The sequence below is a fragment of the Xenopus laevis genome, chromosome 1S (genome assembly GCF_017654675.1).
Source record: "Xenopus laevis strain J_2021 chromosome 1S, Xenopus_laevis_v10.1, whole genome shotgun sequence".
In the NCBI taxonomy this organism is placed as follows: Eukaryota; Metazoa; Chordata; class Amphibia; order Anura; family Pipidae; genus Xenopus; species Xenopus laevis.
In genome coordinates this window covers 83,917,636-83,934,108 of record NC_054372.1, presented here as the reverse complement: position 1 = coordinate 83,934,108, position 16,473 = coordinate 83,917,636, and the positions used below count along the sequence as shown (strand labels likewise).

At 45.1% G+C, this 16,473-nt stretch overlaps 1 protein-coding gene across 1 annotated transcript in view; it reads left to right on the top strand.

The window, feature by feature from the left end:
* Positions 1 to 14,738, top strand: part of hdgfl2.S (HDGF like 2 S homeolog) — a 28,941-nt gene extending 14,203 nt beyond the window's left edge. The window contains exons 13-16 of the mRNA XM_018243531.2: positions 930 to 1,031; positions 1,421 to 1,595; positions 3,768 to 3,894; positions 14,457 to 14,738. Coding sequence (XP_018099020.1) covers positions 930 to 1,031; positions 1,421 to 1,595; positions 3,768 to 3,894; positions 14,457 to 14,532 — 480 coding nt within the window. The 3' untranslated portion in view covers positions 14,533 to 14,738. The remainder of the gene's footprint in view (positions 1 to 929; positions 1,032 to 1,420; positions 1,596 to 3,767; positions 3,895 to 14,456) is intronic.
* The last annotated feature ends 1,735 nt before the right edge of the window (positions 14,739 to 16,473 follow it).

Here is a 16,473-nt window from a genome sequence, read left to right as displayed (position 1 = left end):
CTTCCAATACTCAGTGTCGAGATCTCAGGCCAATTTAACATTAATTCTAGAACGAATAAATTTTTCTGACATGCAGGCCTCAATCAATCTTTCTCGTTTACCCGCAACCAATAAGTTCTGTAGTCTAGCATCCAGTCGCGTGTTCTCTTCTCAATTCTTGATGAGGAAATTGTCAGGAATTTGCTTCTTTTCTGTTTCTGTAGTGGGTAGGTGTAGATGAGGTAAGTGTTCGAGGATAAACAGTAGAAACTCTGCTAATGTTACAAAAATATCTTTTTGTTACATCATATACTTGTACTTTAAGGCTGCCATACACAGTCTTCCTTTTTACATGCTATTCCTTCTGTAATGTAAATGAAGGGGCATGACCTAGAGTTGCAGGACATGTAGTCTGAAGTCTCTAGCCAGTTGAAAGTGGCTGATAATGCAGTTGTCCAATCATAATGTTAGTAGAAATAACATTAAGCAATGCTAAGTACAATTCATAAACTGTTATATATCCTTGTTTGGAATTGAAATAGAGCCACATAAGAATGAAAAAGGTTTCTGGGAGTTGCTAAAATAAGGTCTGTGATTGTTTGTTTGATAGCCCAGTGTGGTTTGCTAGCCTGCAGTAGGACAATTTTGGCAGTAAACTTGGTCTTTATATCTCAAAAACTTTACTCCAAGTAAGGAATTCATATTCTTTTAAGCCAATAGGAGCAACATCCAAAAGGTGGGGCATGCAACATGTTGCTCACATGCCACTGGTTGGGAATCGGTGTTTGGGTATAATTAAATTTCGGAGCCACACATTTTTAACCAACCCTTTGGAAAAATATCCTACGAATCCATATTTATTCACTTGTTCTAAACATCACAAACATGCAATGGCCACCAGTCTTGTCTCCATTGCAATACAGTGACACCTCTATTATTCTGTTGCTCAGGACATTAAGAAGTGTCTAGATGCTTTAGAAGAACTAGGAGGATTAGAGGTGACATCTCAGATCCTGCAGAAGAACACAGATGTGGTGGCCACACTTAAGAAGGTAAGAATCATACTTTAAATTAATGTTTTTCCTTATCAAATTATCCTTCCTTTGATTCCATATTACCGTTATTAATAATATTACTTGTACACACCTGCTAGCCATTAATTTTTCATACAATCAAATGTCTTAATTTAGAAGGGACATAATTCTGGATCCCCAAACCCTAATGATAATTTTTTTTATATAGCACCACAGGTGTACACAAACAGTTATCAGTTAGACAGTTCAAAAATTCTAAAAGTTCCAAAAGATTTTTAGATGTAATGATCTATGATATAGGGCAAACTATCCAATTGGTAATAAAATAAAATTTTAATAAAACAAAAACATTTTACCTTTGTACGTAAATCAAATTTTTTATGTCTCAACGATCTCCCAACCACCAGATCCGGCGCTACAAAGCAAATCAAAGTGTTATGAACAAAGCCACAGAAGTTTATTCGCAAATTAAAGCTCGTATCCTAGGCCCCAAGTTGGAGTCTCAACAGAAAACAGCACAAAAGGTCAACACTGCAGAGAAAGATCCAGAGGGAGAAATCCAGACTGGCAAGGCTGGAGAAGGTACTAACGTTTGAAGAAGTAAAGGGGCTTGCTTTCCTTTCGTTACAGCCACACAAATCCGTAAAATCAATTTTAGGTTCCTCTGATGTTTAAATAATTTAGGCAAAGCTCTTATTGCCACACCTTCATAATGTGTACATTTAGACTTTGTCCCAGCTCTTAAGGGCAGAGACACACGTGGAGATTCGGAAAGATTTAGTCACCCAGCGACAAATCGCCTCTTCTTCGGGCGACTAATCTCCCCGAACTGCCTTCCCGTTGGAAGTCACCCGAAGTTTCCACGTGTGTCTGTGCCCTTATACTTATTCTAGATTGATCTAACTAGAAATCTGCAGCCCACTGTTATTTTAATTGGTAACTTTAAAGGAATACTATACCCCCAAAATGAATACTTACGCAACAGATTGTTTATATCATATTAAGTGACATATTAAAGAATCTTACCAAACTTGTGTAACGCTAATCTGACTAGGCAGGCCAAAAAGGGGTTAATGTCCAGCTATTTGTTAGAGCATGGGTTACATGCGACTAAAAACACTTCAGGCTAGGGCCTTTGCTACATGGAAGATTTCCCAGGTGGAATAGTTTAACTACAACTCTCACTACTTTGCTACACCAAATAGAAATAATGGGCGCCAGGAGATTCTTGTGATAAACGAATAACTGTTTATTTGTACAAGATAAATAAGCCCAGGGTTTACTTACAGAGGTACACAGCAAACACAATGCCACACAGCAGGCTGAAACAGGTTACAGCACACAGCAGAGACCGTGACTGCCATTAGGCGGTCCGGCTCCCACCCTATGGATTGGTCGGAAGAACACCTTTCTAATCTTGACACCCTATCCACTGTGGCCTCTTCGCTCTAGGCAATTCAAAGGCCCTGGGAACTACTCCCTACTACAATCCTCGATGGAGCTCCAACTGCTCTTACTATCTGTCCTCTCTACCTTACTTTCCTAGAGAGTCTATGACAGAACTAACCCTGTTTAGCTAACCTCATTCACTCGGTTACCTGCTCCCCGACTTAGACACTAGAGGACCCGGTCCATCTAGGCACATGGCTTTCTGGGCCTTGCTGTACCCAGGCTCCCCTGGGCACACCCAGCTGGATCAGCATCCAGCAGCCAAAGAGGAAGATCAACCCATACTCACTCACTATACCAGAGTCTGCCAGGATGTGGTCACAGCGTATCCTGGCCAATAGCATATCTGTGCAAATTATCTCTAACGACAGGAGCCTCCCCCAGCAACTAGGGAGATCAGGAAGTATAGGGAATTAAAGCCACAGGGGCACATTAACCCTGTGGGCCCCTACACTTGTGTATGTGTATATATATATATATATATATAATACACAAAAGCCATGAATATCCTGTAAATTATATCCTTATAAACGGTGAGTTCTGATGTCATCAGTTATAAACGGTGAGTTCTGATGTCATTTCTGTCACATGACTCATTGAAATTTGTGTATTATAATAAATAAAGTACCCCAGTTGCAAAATATGAGGATATTAGAAGTTACCTCGGAGTTCCATGACCTGTATAAAAACACTCGGCCTTGTGTTTTTATATGGTCATGAAACTCCTCGGTAACTTATAATATCCTTATATTTTACAAGAGGGGGTACTTTATTCTATATATATATATATATATATATATATATATATATATATATATATATATATATATATATATATATATATATATATATATATATATATATATATATATATATATATATATTTTAGTAAATGTTGTCTTTACATCTCTTGCCTTGAACCACCATTTCATGATGGTCTGTTTGCTGCCTCAGAGATCACTTGACCAGAGATACTCTAACTGAAGAAGTATTGAAGCAAAAGACAGAACTTAATGTTAATTGGCTCATGTGAACTAACAAGTATAGTTTGTTGGTATGTTTGTGTGCACAGTGAATCGTATGATCCCAGGGGGCTGCCCTTATTTATTAAAATGGCAATTTTCTATTTATGATTACCTAATGGCACATACTACTAGAAAAGTATATTATTATGAAAATGGTTTATTTATATGCAGCAGAGTTTTACATATGAGCTGTTTTATGCAATATCTTTTTAGAGACCTACATTGTTTGGAGGGTATAGTTTTCCTTTAATAATTAAACTGTTGACTTTTGTTTCCCCAGAATTGGATACTTCAATGAATGGAGACTTTCTGTCTCAGAGGACTGAAACCGCTGGTGATAAAGAGCAAGATGTGGAAGGGCTGAACCTAGACAACATAACCGAGATGGAGACAAAACAAAACAACCAGTGAGTATGACTGATTTATGCTTGAGGGTAAATTTTCTATAATGTGTGTACACAGATTTGTTCGTAACCCCATATACAGTATATATATATATATATATGTCATTTTGCTGCTCAAAGCACTCATGTTCTTATGAATTGACACATTTATCAATGGAGTAGATACGTAAATATAAAATATTCTAAAATGTTTAACTGCTTTGAAAGCCTCAGGATATCCCAGTTTGATAAAAATGTAATTCTCGCCTAAATTCATCAACATTTTTGCATAAAGGTTGATGTCTACATTTAAGGCTTATTGCTTAGGTTTTACATTTTCTATACCAGTAGTGTAAACTGTAGTTTGGCCCCCCTCTACCATGTATGTGTGTGGCTTGACAGTATATGACTATTACTGCACCAATGAATTGGATTTCAGACATAAAATGTACACTTGACATTGATATTAATATTTGGAGCTATTGATTTTCCTCTGTATCTTGACTAGAGCCCAGATTTCTGCTAAAGAGAAGGGTTTTATTTTTGGTGATTTCACGAAAATATTTTTTGGTGAACACATTCTACCGTGGTCTTATGAGACCATAATATTTACTTGCTTAATTTTCTCCGCATCTGGCAATTCCTTACGTCCAGTACTAGCCATGGCATGGATCAGTAGAGCTATTCAGTCCTGGTCTGACTCCCTCCTCACTGCTCACTGCCATTGAATCTGGGGCACCACGTCACGAGATTTCTCAATGGGCCTCTCAGATCAAGGAAGCAAACAACTCCATGTGTGAGGCGTCCCTCGATGCCACCCAGGTCACAAGTCGTTCATCGGCTCTTTCAGTGGAAGCTCGCAGATCTCTCTGGATGAAACTATGGTCAGCTGATTTTTCTTCTAAAAAGTCTCTGACTTCCATCCCTTTCAAAGGTAAACTCCTGTTTGGACCTGACTTATACAAGATCATTAGCCAAGCAACAGGGGGTAAAAGTACTTCCTCAACCAAAAGCACGCCCTCCCTTTTGCAGGGATACAGGTTTTTTTTTGTTTTTTTTTGAGGCTCACAAACCAAACATTCTAGATCCTCAACACCATGGCAGTCCTTCTCAAACAGAGGACGCTTCAATAACAAGCAGAGGCCATCCAGACAAAACCGCAAACACACTCCCAAAGCGGGAGACAAGACCACCTTGGCATGACAGCGACCTTGCACTGGCAGGCACTAAACCAATTGGGTGGAGACTAGGACTCTTCGCAAATATGTGGATCACACTTACTCAAGACGCCTGGTTACACGAAGTGGTAATCCATGGATATCATCTGGAGTTTTCCTCACCCCCCCCCCATTGTTTCTTCATGTCCCACTGCCTCAAGATCCCGACAAACTTTCCTAGATGTCATTTCCAACCTCCTCCTTTCAGAGGTGATCATTCCTGTTCCTGCAGGAGAACGTTTCAAGGGTTTCTATTCTAACCTCTTCGTAGTACCCAAGAAGGATGGGTCACTACGTCCCATTCTGGACCTCAAGGAGCTAAACAAATTCATTCGTACACAGAGGTTCAAAATGGAGTCTCTCAGATCGGTCATTGCAGCCATGTCCCCGGGACAATTCCTGATGTCACTCGACATAAAGGATGCATATTTGCACGTACCGACTTTCCCTTCTAATCAGAGATACTTGCAACTTGCTTTCCAGGATTGTCACTACCATTTCACAAGCCTCCACTTTGGGCTGTCAGCTCCGCAGGTCTTCACCAAGATTATGGCCGCAGTGACAGCAGCTATTCGCATTGCAGGGATATACATTACCACGTACCTAGACGACCTCCTAATCAAGACACCCTCCTTCATAGAGGCCAAGAGGTCACTCAAGTTAACCATGGACAAACTGCCAATCCATGATCTTTCTAGGCATGCAATTCAATACTCAAACGCAGAACGTTTATCTCCTCAGGAGAAGGCCAGGCACCTTCGAACGTTAGTACAGTCACTCCCGCACAAGCCACTTCACACAATCCCACACAAGCCACTTCACACAATCAAGTTTTGCATGAAGGTACTGGGAGTCATGGTTTCCACCATAGAAGTGGTACCATTGCCCAATTTCATCTCAGAGAACTTCAGTGGAACATCCTGAAGGTCTGGAAAAGGAGACCCTTGCTTCAAGAGATCCGATTATCTTGCAAGACGAGGACAGACATCCCTGCTCTGGTGGCTGAACAACACCCACCTTTTCCTAGGCAGACCCATGGGAGAACCTCTGTGGCGCATACTCACAACGGGCACAAGCCTTTTCGGCTGGGGAGCAGTTCTTGAGGGCCGCTATGCACAAGCAAGGTGGAACTTTCGAGAAAAGAAGCTACAGATCAACCTTCTCGAGGTTCGGGCAATCCGCCTGGGCTTGATTCGTTGGCAACAAGAATTAAAGGGTTAAGCAGTAAAGATACAGTCCAACACCACCACAGCGGTGGCCTACATCAACCACCAGGGGGCACAAGAAGCAGTGGTGCTCTTAACTAAGTCAATCTCATGTTCAAATGAGCTGAAGCACATCAGACCCACCTGTCGGCTATCTACATCCTAGGTCTGCTTAACTGGGAAATGGATTACCTAAGCAGACAGTCCCTAGACCCAGACGGGTGGTCACTGAAGGACGACATCTTCCATGAGACAACGCAAAGGTGGGGCATCCCAGACGTGGACCTCATGGCGACTGGACACAGCCGCAAGGTTCCCACCTTTTTTGCTTGTTGCTGGGATCCTCTATCCCTGGAAGCTGATGCCATAACGGCCAAGTGGCATTTTCGTCTGGCGTACGTTTTTCCGCCTCTTCCACTTCTACCCAGAGCTTTAAAAAAAAACTACAAAAGGAACGGATCACACTCATTCTCATCGCTCCAAGATGGCCTTGATGCTCCTTGGTTTAAAGGTCTACTCAACATGTCAGTGGCAGACCCCTGGACCCTGCCTCTGAATCTGGATCTTCTCATCCAAGGTTCAATTCCGCACCCAAATCCAAGAAATCTCATCTTGAAGGCATGGCTGTTGAGACCCAGATCCTAACACAGAATGGGTTCTCAAGGGCCGTGGCACGCACCATGTGCGCCGCACGCAAGCTGGTTTCGGCAAAAGCCTATCCTAGAGTCTGGGCTACCTATCAGCAATGGTGCATCTGTCACAAAGAAGATTTCAGACTGTTCTCAATTCCATGGGTATGTCTCTGGGATCACTCAAGTCATAGGTCTCCGCACTATCGGTCCTTTTCCAAAGATGTCTTGCTCTCCTGCCAGATTTCAAGACTTTCATGCAGGGGGTTGCACATGTGGCTCAAACTTCAATAGAATCCTACCTCCATGGGTTAAATACTGTGGTGCTCTATCTGGGAACTTTGCTGCTCTTCAGTTCCATACATGTAGCAATAACAAAGAGAAATCAGATGGCACTCACCAAGCAAAACGTGCTGAATTTTTATGATTTATTCAGATCTCTGCACAACGTTTCGGGGGATCAACACCCTTTCTCAAGTGCTCTTACAAAAGTGAACAGGAAACAGGTATAAATAGTTAAAACATGCAAATGGTAACACCCTCCAAGCACCAGTGACTGCCAAATGTAACCCTTAATACAAATTGTGCATACCTATCTATGACAATCGTGTATAAATAAATTAAGAAATGTTCTGACAGTGTCATTTAATGCTTTCCTCTGTATTGATATATTATCTGTGAATATAAAAAGTACAATAAAAAATGTATTACTTAAAATTCTATCAACTAAAACAAGTCATTTCCATATTACAATTGAAAAGCATATCACATCCTTAAAAGAAACATGATTTCATGAATAAATCATAAAAATTCAGCACATTTTGCTTGGTGAGTGCAATCTGATTTCTCTTTGTTATTGCTGCACATGTGGCTCCCCCAGTACGAGCTCCAGCTCCTCTCTGGGACCTCAAATTGGTTCTTCGTGCTCTACAAGACCCTCACTTCGAACCTCTAAGTTTAGTGCCACTTCAGTGGCTCACCTGGAAGACAGTCTTCCTTCTGGCTATTGCCTCAGCAAGACGTGTATCAGAACCCAGCGCTCTTTCATGCAGACCGCCTCTTCTTACCTTCCACCAGGATAGGGCGGTTCTTCGCACAGTTCCAACCTACCCAAGGTAGTTTTAGAATTACACCTAAACCAAGAAATTACTATACCGACATTCTGCCCGTCACCAGCCAATCCTAAGGAAGTGATCTTTCATACTCTGGACCCTGTTCACGTTCTCAAGTTCTGTCTGCACAGAGTTCAGGACATCCACAAGACGGACTCTTTACTGGTTATTCCCTCAGGATCAAACCAGGGTTCCTCCGCTACTAAAGCCTTGATTTCTCGCTGTCACGTTCGCCGCCCGGAGCAGGTCCAGGAGCTCCGGGCGGCGCGTCCTTCCCTGCCGGCGTCGCTCCCAAAATGGTGGCGCCCATGGCCGCCACGTGGGTAGCGGCGCCGGCGCAATGACGTCAGCGCGTCGACGCAAGGACGCCGATGACGTCAGAATGGCGCCAAATTCAAATATAAAAGCCTTACCAAGACGCCAGAATGGCGCTCAAGTATAGGATTCGTTTCTGTGTGTTTCCTGTCTGCTATTTTGAAGACTTATCCTGTTCCTGTTTGTTGCTGACCCCTTGCCTGGACTTTTGGACTTTGCTGATATTCTGCCTGCCCTTGAACCCTTGCCTGGACTTTGGTTATCCTTCTGTTTACCCCTTGTTGGACACCGTGACCTTGACTCCCCTGTGGGCTTCCTCCTTGATCCTGACAACCTCCCTGGAGGGAGCTCCCGGCTCCCTGACATTATACTTGGGCCATGGATCCCACTGAGGAAGCTCAGCCAGATTTCGGCAGGGCCTTTCGAGGTCTGCATACCCGCATGGAGGCATACGAAGCTCGGCAAAATTACGTCGGACGCGCGCTGGAGGCGATCTTGGAAAAGTTATCCATGCTCACGCCGACTACTCCAACGCCCATGCTAGCTGCTGCCGATATGGCTACACAATCCTCCATTTCTGGTCCGCGAATTCCTGCACCGCCTCTCTACAGTGGCGACCCTCAAGCCTGTCGTGGTTTTGTGAACCAGTGCCAGATTCGGTTCGCCCTTAAACCTGCGGAATTTAACTCTGAACGAGCAAAGGTTGGTTTCGTAATCACTCGTCTGGCGGGGAAAGTGCTCGAATGGGCATCTCCGCACTGGGAGAAGGAGTCTCCCTTAATTGACGATTCCAAAGCCTTCCTTCATGAATTCCGGACGGTGTTCGATGCTCCCGGTCGGGTGGCGACCGCTGCTTCTCGTCTGTTCCAGATCCGCCAAGGAAATCGCAGTGTAGCGGAATATGCCATTGAATTCCGTACCCTCGCTGCAGAGACTTGCTGGAACAATGATGCCTATCATGCTGCCTTCTACAATGGTCTCTCTATCCGCCTCAAAGATGACCTGGTCTCCCGTGAATTACCCGCGCAGGTTGAAGACCTCATTGCTTTGTCTGTCAAGGTGGACACTCGTCAGAGAGAACATCAAGCTGATAGGGACAAAGTCAAGAAATTTCAACCCATGTTGGCTCCTCGCTTTCAAAGACCTCTATTACCTCCTACCTCCCAGCAGCCTTCTGTTATTCCTCCGGAGGAACCTATGCAAGTCGGAAGAGCTCGTCTCTCTGAACAGGAGAAACTCCAGAGACGTACGGCTGGACTTTGTCTCTACTGTGGGGGTCAATCTCACTTTGCCAACTCCTGTCCTGTGAAGCCTCAGAGTTCCCCTCTTCAAGGTAACCTTGCAAAGACTCATTTAGGGGGTGTTACTCCCAAGTCACAAGAGAACTCTCATAGGGTTTCTTCTGCCTTTACAGATCCGTCTGTCCTCTAAGACCATTGTTGGCTCTGCTTTTATTGACTCTGGAGCTGCCGGCAATTTCATGGACGCTCTCTTTGCCAAGCATATGAATGTTCCCCTGTTTCCATTGACTCCTCCACTTCGTGTAACCGCCATTGATGATCGACCCCTTGAATCCGAGTTTATCTCTATGACGACTGGGGAATTGCCTGTACAGGTTGGGACTTTACACAAAGAAAAGTTATCGTTCCTGATTATTTCCTGTCCTTCTGTTCCAGTCGTCTTGGGGCTTCCTTGGTTACGCCTGCACAACCCTATTATTGATTGGTCCTCGGGGCAGGTTTCCCGTTGGAGTCCATACTGTCAACAGCACTGCCTTCCTGCTGAACCCATCCAGAGGGTGAATATTTCTTCGTCAGATTTGAAGACGCTTCCCTCCTTCTACAAGGAGTTCGCTGATGTCTTCTATAAAAAGTCTGCAGAATTTCTCCCTCCTCATCGTCTCTACGATTGTCCAGTTGATCTCCTGCCTGGAACCATGCCTCCTAGAGGTCGCACTTATCCTCTCTCCCCAGCAGAGACCTCTGCCATGAAAGAATATATTCAAGATAATCTACAGCGGGGGTTTATTCGCCCTTCCACTTCTCCTGCAGGGGCTGGATTCTTCTTCGTGGAGAAGAAGGATGGAGGCCTACGTCCTTGTATTGATTACCGGGGTCTAAATAAAATCACCGTTAAGAACCGGTATCCCTTGCTGCTGATCGCAGAACTTTTTGACCAACTGAAGGGGGCTAAAATCTTCTCTAAGTTGGATCTCCGTGAGGCGTACAACCTTATCCGCATCCGGGAAGGTGACGAATGGAAGACAGCATTCAACACTCGTGATGGGCACTATGAGTACCTCGTAATGCCCTTTGGTCTCTGCAATGCCCCCGCTGTCTTTCAGTATTTCGTGAACGACATTTTCCGGGATCTCTTGGAAAGTTTGTGGTCGTATACCTAGATGACATCCTGATTTTCTCCAAGGACCTTGCAAGCCATCGCTCCCAGGTGAAGGAAGTACTCTCTCGTTTGAGGAAGAACTCTCTCTTTGCCAAGCTGGAGAAATGTGTATTTGAAGTGTCCAAGATTCCTTTTCTGGGCTATATCATCTCCCCAGAGGGTTTCGAGATGGATCCCGTTAAAGTGTCCGCAATCCAAGAGTGGCCCCTTCCGCTGAGCACCAAGGCGATCCAGAGATTCATTGGTTTTGCCAATTACTACCGGCAATTCATTAAGGGGTTCTCTTCTTGTATAGCTCCTATCCTGGCCCTCATCCGAAAAGGGGGTAAACCCAGTTCTTGGCCTCCATCTGCTATTGAAGCCTTTCAATCCCTGAAGGATGCCTTCACTTCCGCTTCGGTTCTCCGCCATCCTGATCCGGGGTTACCTTTCTTCATTGAGGTGGATGCTTCTGAAGTTGGAGCTATCTTGTCCCAAAGGCATCCCTCTGATGGAAAGCTGCACCCATGTGCATATTTCTCTAAGAAGTTCTCTCCTGCTGAACATAACTATGATGTAGGAAATCGAGAACTCCTGGCTGTCAAGCTCGCCTTAGAAGAGTGGTGTCACCTCCTTGAAGGTTCCTTGATTCCAGTCACGATCTTCACCGATCATAAGAATCTCGAATTCATTCAATCTCTCAAGAGGCTGAACCCCAGGCAGGCAAGGTGGGCTCTCTTCTTTTCCCAATTTAACTTTATCTTGACTTATCGCCCTGGCTCCAAGAATCGGAAGGCCGATGCTCTGTCGCGAAGTTTCTCTCCGGTGGATCGTTCTCCTGAAAGACAAGAGCCAATTATTCCTCCTGTCAAGATCATCGCTTCATTGTACCCTCAGTTTGCTGATCAAATCCTGGCTGAACAATCTTCTGCCCCTCCTGATACCCCCATCGGAATGGCTTTTGTACCTCCTGAGCTTCGTCTGCCTATCCTGCAACAGACTCATAGTTCCAAACAAGCGGGACATCCTGGTCCTGTTAAAACTCTTGAACTTTTACGGCGTCTAGTCTGGTGGCCGACAATCCGTAAAGATGTCAAAGACTTTGTTTCTGCCTGTACTGTTTGTGCCACTTCCAAGTCCAGCCATTCTCGCCCCAGTGGGTTACTACAGCCGTTGCCTGTTCCCTCTCGTCCTTGGACGCATTTGGCAATGGACTTCATTGTTGAACTTCCTCCCTCCAGTGGGAACACCGTGATCTGGGTTGTCATTGACCGCTTCAGCAAGATGGCCCACTTCATCCCTCTACGGAAGCTTCCATCTGCAGTGGAGTTGTCACAGTTGTTCATCCAGTTCATTTTTCGCCTGCATGGCTTCCCGGCCGAGATCGTTTCTGACAGAGGGTCCCAATTCACGGCAAAGTTCTGGCGTTCCCTGTGCAAAGATCTGGGTATTAATCTTCAGTTCTCCTCAGCTTATCATCCCCAGACTAATGGAGCGGCTGAGCGAGTGAACCAAGCCTTAGAACAGTTCTTGAGGAACCACGTTTCCCTTTGTCAAGATGATTGGTCTGATCTCCTCCCGTGGGCGGAATTTGCTCATAACAATGCCTGCCACACTTCCACTGGAAGGTCCCCATTTATGTCGGTGTATGGTCAACATCCTCAAGCCTTCCCACAAGACTTTGTGTTGTCTGATGTTCCGGCCGCTGATGACCATGCAGCCCACATGTCTGCTATTTGGGCTGCAACCAAGTCAAACCTGGAGAAGAGTGCTCTGGTTCATAAGACGTTTGCAGATCGTAGACGTAGACCCTCTCCTCCCTACAAGGTTGGTGATAAAGTTTGGTTGTCTTCCAGGAACATTCGGTTGAAGGTACCATCTCCTAAGTTGGGTCCGAGGTTCGTAGGTCCATTCTCCATCTCGGAGGTGATCAACCCTGTGGCTGTCAGACTTCAGCTTCCCCCTGAGATGCGAATTCCCAACGTGTTTCATGTCTCCTTGGTGAAACCCGCTACCTCCAACCGCTTTTCCGTTGTCCAGCCTCCCCCTCCTACCATCTCTGTGGATGGTCAACAAGAATATGAGGTGGAGAAGATCCTTGACTCCAGAATCTCCAGGGGCTCTCTTCAGTACCTCATCAAGTGGAAAGGCTTTGGCCCTGAAGAATGCTCCTGGGAAGGACGCTCTGATGTCCATGCTCCTCGTCTGGTGAGGGAGTTCCACTCCAAATTTCCCCAGAAGCCAAGTCCTGGTGGTCCGGAGGCCCCCCGTGAGGGGGGGGTACTGTCACGATCGCCGCCCGGAGCAGGTCCAGGAGCTCCGGGCGGCGCGTCCTTCCCTGCCGGCGTCGCTCCCAAAATGGCGGCGCCCATGGCCGCCACGTGGGTAGCAGCGCCGGCGCAATGACGTTGACGCAAGGACGCCGATGATGTCAGAATGGCGCCAAATTCAAATATAAAAGCCTTACCAAGACGCCAGAATGGCGCCCAAGTATAGGATTCGTTCCTGTGTGTTTCCTGGGTTTCCTGTCTGCTATTTTGAAGACTTATCCTGTTCCTGTTTGTTGCTGACCCCTTGCCTGGACTTTTGGACTTTGCTGATATTCTGCCTGCCCTTGAACCCTTGCCTGGACTTTGGTTATCCTTCTGTTTACCCCTTGTTGGACACCGCGACCTTCACTCCCCTGTGGGCTTCCTCCTTGATCCTGACAACCTCCCTGGAGGGAGCTCCCGGCTACCTGACACTCGCTGGATCCAGCAAGCAATTCAGCGAGCATACGTGGCACGAGGAAAGACGCCACCAGCCAGAATCTCAGTCCACTCCACCATGGGCATGAGTACGTCCTGGGCATTCAGAAATCAAGCATCAGCTGAACAGCTTTGAAGACAGCCACGTGGACCTCTGTCCACTCTTTCTCAAAATGATACCATTTTGACACCTTTGCAGCTTCTGATACTCACTTTGGCAGAAAAGTACTTCAAGCCGCAGGGGTTACCTCTACATAGGCCTCATTCCCCCACCCGAGATTTTCTACGGGACAGCTTTGGTATGTCCCTGTGTCCCCCAAGATGACCTGGAGAAAAGGAGATTTTGTGTACTCACGGTTAAATCTATTTTTCTTCAGTCGCTTGGGGGACTCGGGCTTCCCACCCTGGATTGAGGCCTTCGCTTAGTGCAGACATGATACGGTTATGTTTTTATTGTTACTTGTATCAGTTTAATTAGTTATATTCCTATTGACTTTGGAACAAACTGGGCTTAGGTCCGCCTGCCAGGGGTATAGCCAGTAGAGGAGGGGCCGGTTTCTTCCGTCTTGTCCGGCACCTCCTAGTTATACCAGGTATACCCCATGGTCCCAGTGTTCCCCAAGCGACTAAAGAGAGAGAATTGTGAGTACACAAAATCTGCTTTTGATAGAGTGAATGGTTTATGTTTTTTTAGGAGAATTGCCTCTGTCTTGGCATCCCACCCCACAACTTGGCTTGAGAATACACATATGGTTGTTACATGAATAGAATGACCAGTTACTGACCTAAATTCTTGCAGCCCGTTAAGGGTTGCGGTTTTCCAGCCTGCACCCTCTCATACCCACACCCAAAATGCTCTGTATAATGATGTCTGAAGGGACGTGCTTTGCACAACACTATATCTCCAATTGGCAGGATATTTTTATGTTGGAGTCTTTGAAGAGTTAATTTTTTTTTTTTTGTTTTTATTTTTTACCTGCAGTGCTGAACATAACAGTAATCCTACAGAAGAAAACATTGAATCCAGACCTATCTCTTCAGAGAACCAAACAAGCTGAAGACCTGTATTGCACCTTGATCTAATCTCCGTTACTGCTGCAGCTGTTCTGTTCAGGAATTTCATGGATTGCAGCTGTGATGTTTCCCCATCCCCTAGTGGTCAGTTTGTATCTCTTCATTTGGCTGTTTTTGTTTCTTTCAGTTGATTTCCTATGGGATGAATTGGCAAGAAATTATGATAAAGGGTTTTATAAATAAACAATAATTAATGTATCCTGTCATTTTTCCTGCTATAAATTTAAAGCCAAATAAACTCAACTGGGCAAATGTCTGTTATGAAATTAGTAAAATGGTACAGTATAGTAATAACTAAAATAATTAAAACTTGGGTAGAATTCCTTTCAGAACAAAAAACTAAAATTTTGACAAAATAATTTCAATAATACTTACTTAATAATTACTACCAAATATCAGGCATACCCATCCTGTATCAGAGCATACATCATTCTATATCCATTGCTTCCCTGACTACATCGCTCTGAGCCCATTGCTTTTGGAGTTGTGTCCAGCCCCAAACAAATGAATCCTCTTTTTGTTTTAATAAAGTGCTCATAAAACTTACCGTATATACTCGAGTATAAGCCAAGTTTTTCAGCACCCAAAATGTGCTGAAAAAGTCTACCTCGGCTTATACTCGGGTCAGCTAAAAAAGGTTGCCGCTTACTCACTGATTGAAGTGTGCAATGACTCCTCCGTGCTGCCCATACTTCTCCCCCCTCGTGGCTTCCTTAGCCCTCAGCCCCTCCCCTCTCAGCTCTCGTCACTCAGTACTCCTCAGCCCTTCCCCTTTTTACGCAGGAGATGTGGGAAAATGTGTGCGCATTACCGTATTGCGCGTAGGAGTGCGCAAGAGTTTGGAAGAGGAGCGCTCGAGACGACATTTGGATGAGGTGCGCACTCACTCTGTGATACGAGCACGCACCTGTACAGGGAGCGGAGTCGCGCGTCTTCTCCCTTTGTGACGTGCCCTGGGACGCTGCAGCCTCGTAATAGGGGGAAAGGAGGCGGCAGTTGACAGCTAAGGGGGCGCGGCCTCACATCCCTTGGCTTTTGTTTCTTCCGTTCGTATCCTGCGCTTCCCTGTAGCCTGATTTCAGTTGAGGGAGGGGCTGCAGCTCTGGAGTTATACTTTTTAAATACGGTATGGCGCCTGTCTGAAAGAAGAGAGGCAAAGCGTGGGTCAATCTGTGGAGAAAAGGTAGTGCCACATCATTGTGTAATGTATCGTGTCCTATTGCTTGCTATGATTAAAAAAAAAAGGTTTTTATTTTAAACATTTACTTCTCCTTTAACCCTCCATGTAAGTTTGTGAGCTACCATTGTCATTTGAGCTTTGAGCACGGAGGGGAAGGGCTGAAGAGGGAGGACTGATTGACAAGAGCTGAGAGGGGAGGGGCTGGAGCAGAATTAAGCGAGGAGGGGGGAGAAGTATGTGCAGCAGAATGGAGGAGTCAGTGCATGCTTCAGATCAGTGAGTAAGCAGCAACGTTAAAGCTTTAAATTGGCCATGTCCTAAAAGAATTTCTCACCCCTAGGCTTATACTCGAGTCAATAAATTTTTCCAGTTTTCTTAGGTAAATTAGGTACCTCGGCTTATACTCGGGTCGGCTTATACTCGAGTATATACGGTAAATCATAAGTTTGGATTCAGGTTTGAATATAGCCATTGGAAAATAAATACTGAATAAATTAAGATGTTCTCTCCCAATAACAATAATATACAACAACTAGAGAGGTACATTTCCTGAAGAAAATGTGAGTGGTGCTTGCCGTGGCAAAACTCAGGCCCAAATCTGATTGGCTGTTGTTGCCCCGCCCCTTTTTTTCCTAATTGTGAACCACAGTCACTCAGTGACTAACATACCAAAGTTTGGGAATGCTGTCATTTAATGTGTAAAAATGGCAGCATTTCTATTTTTTTCTATTGAAAATCAATGAAT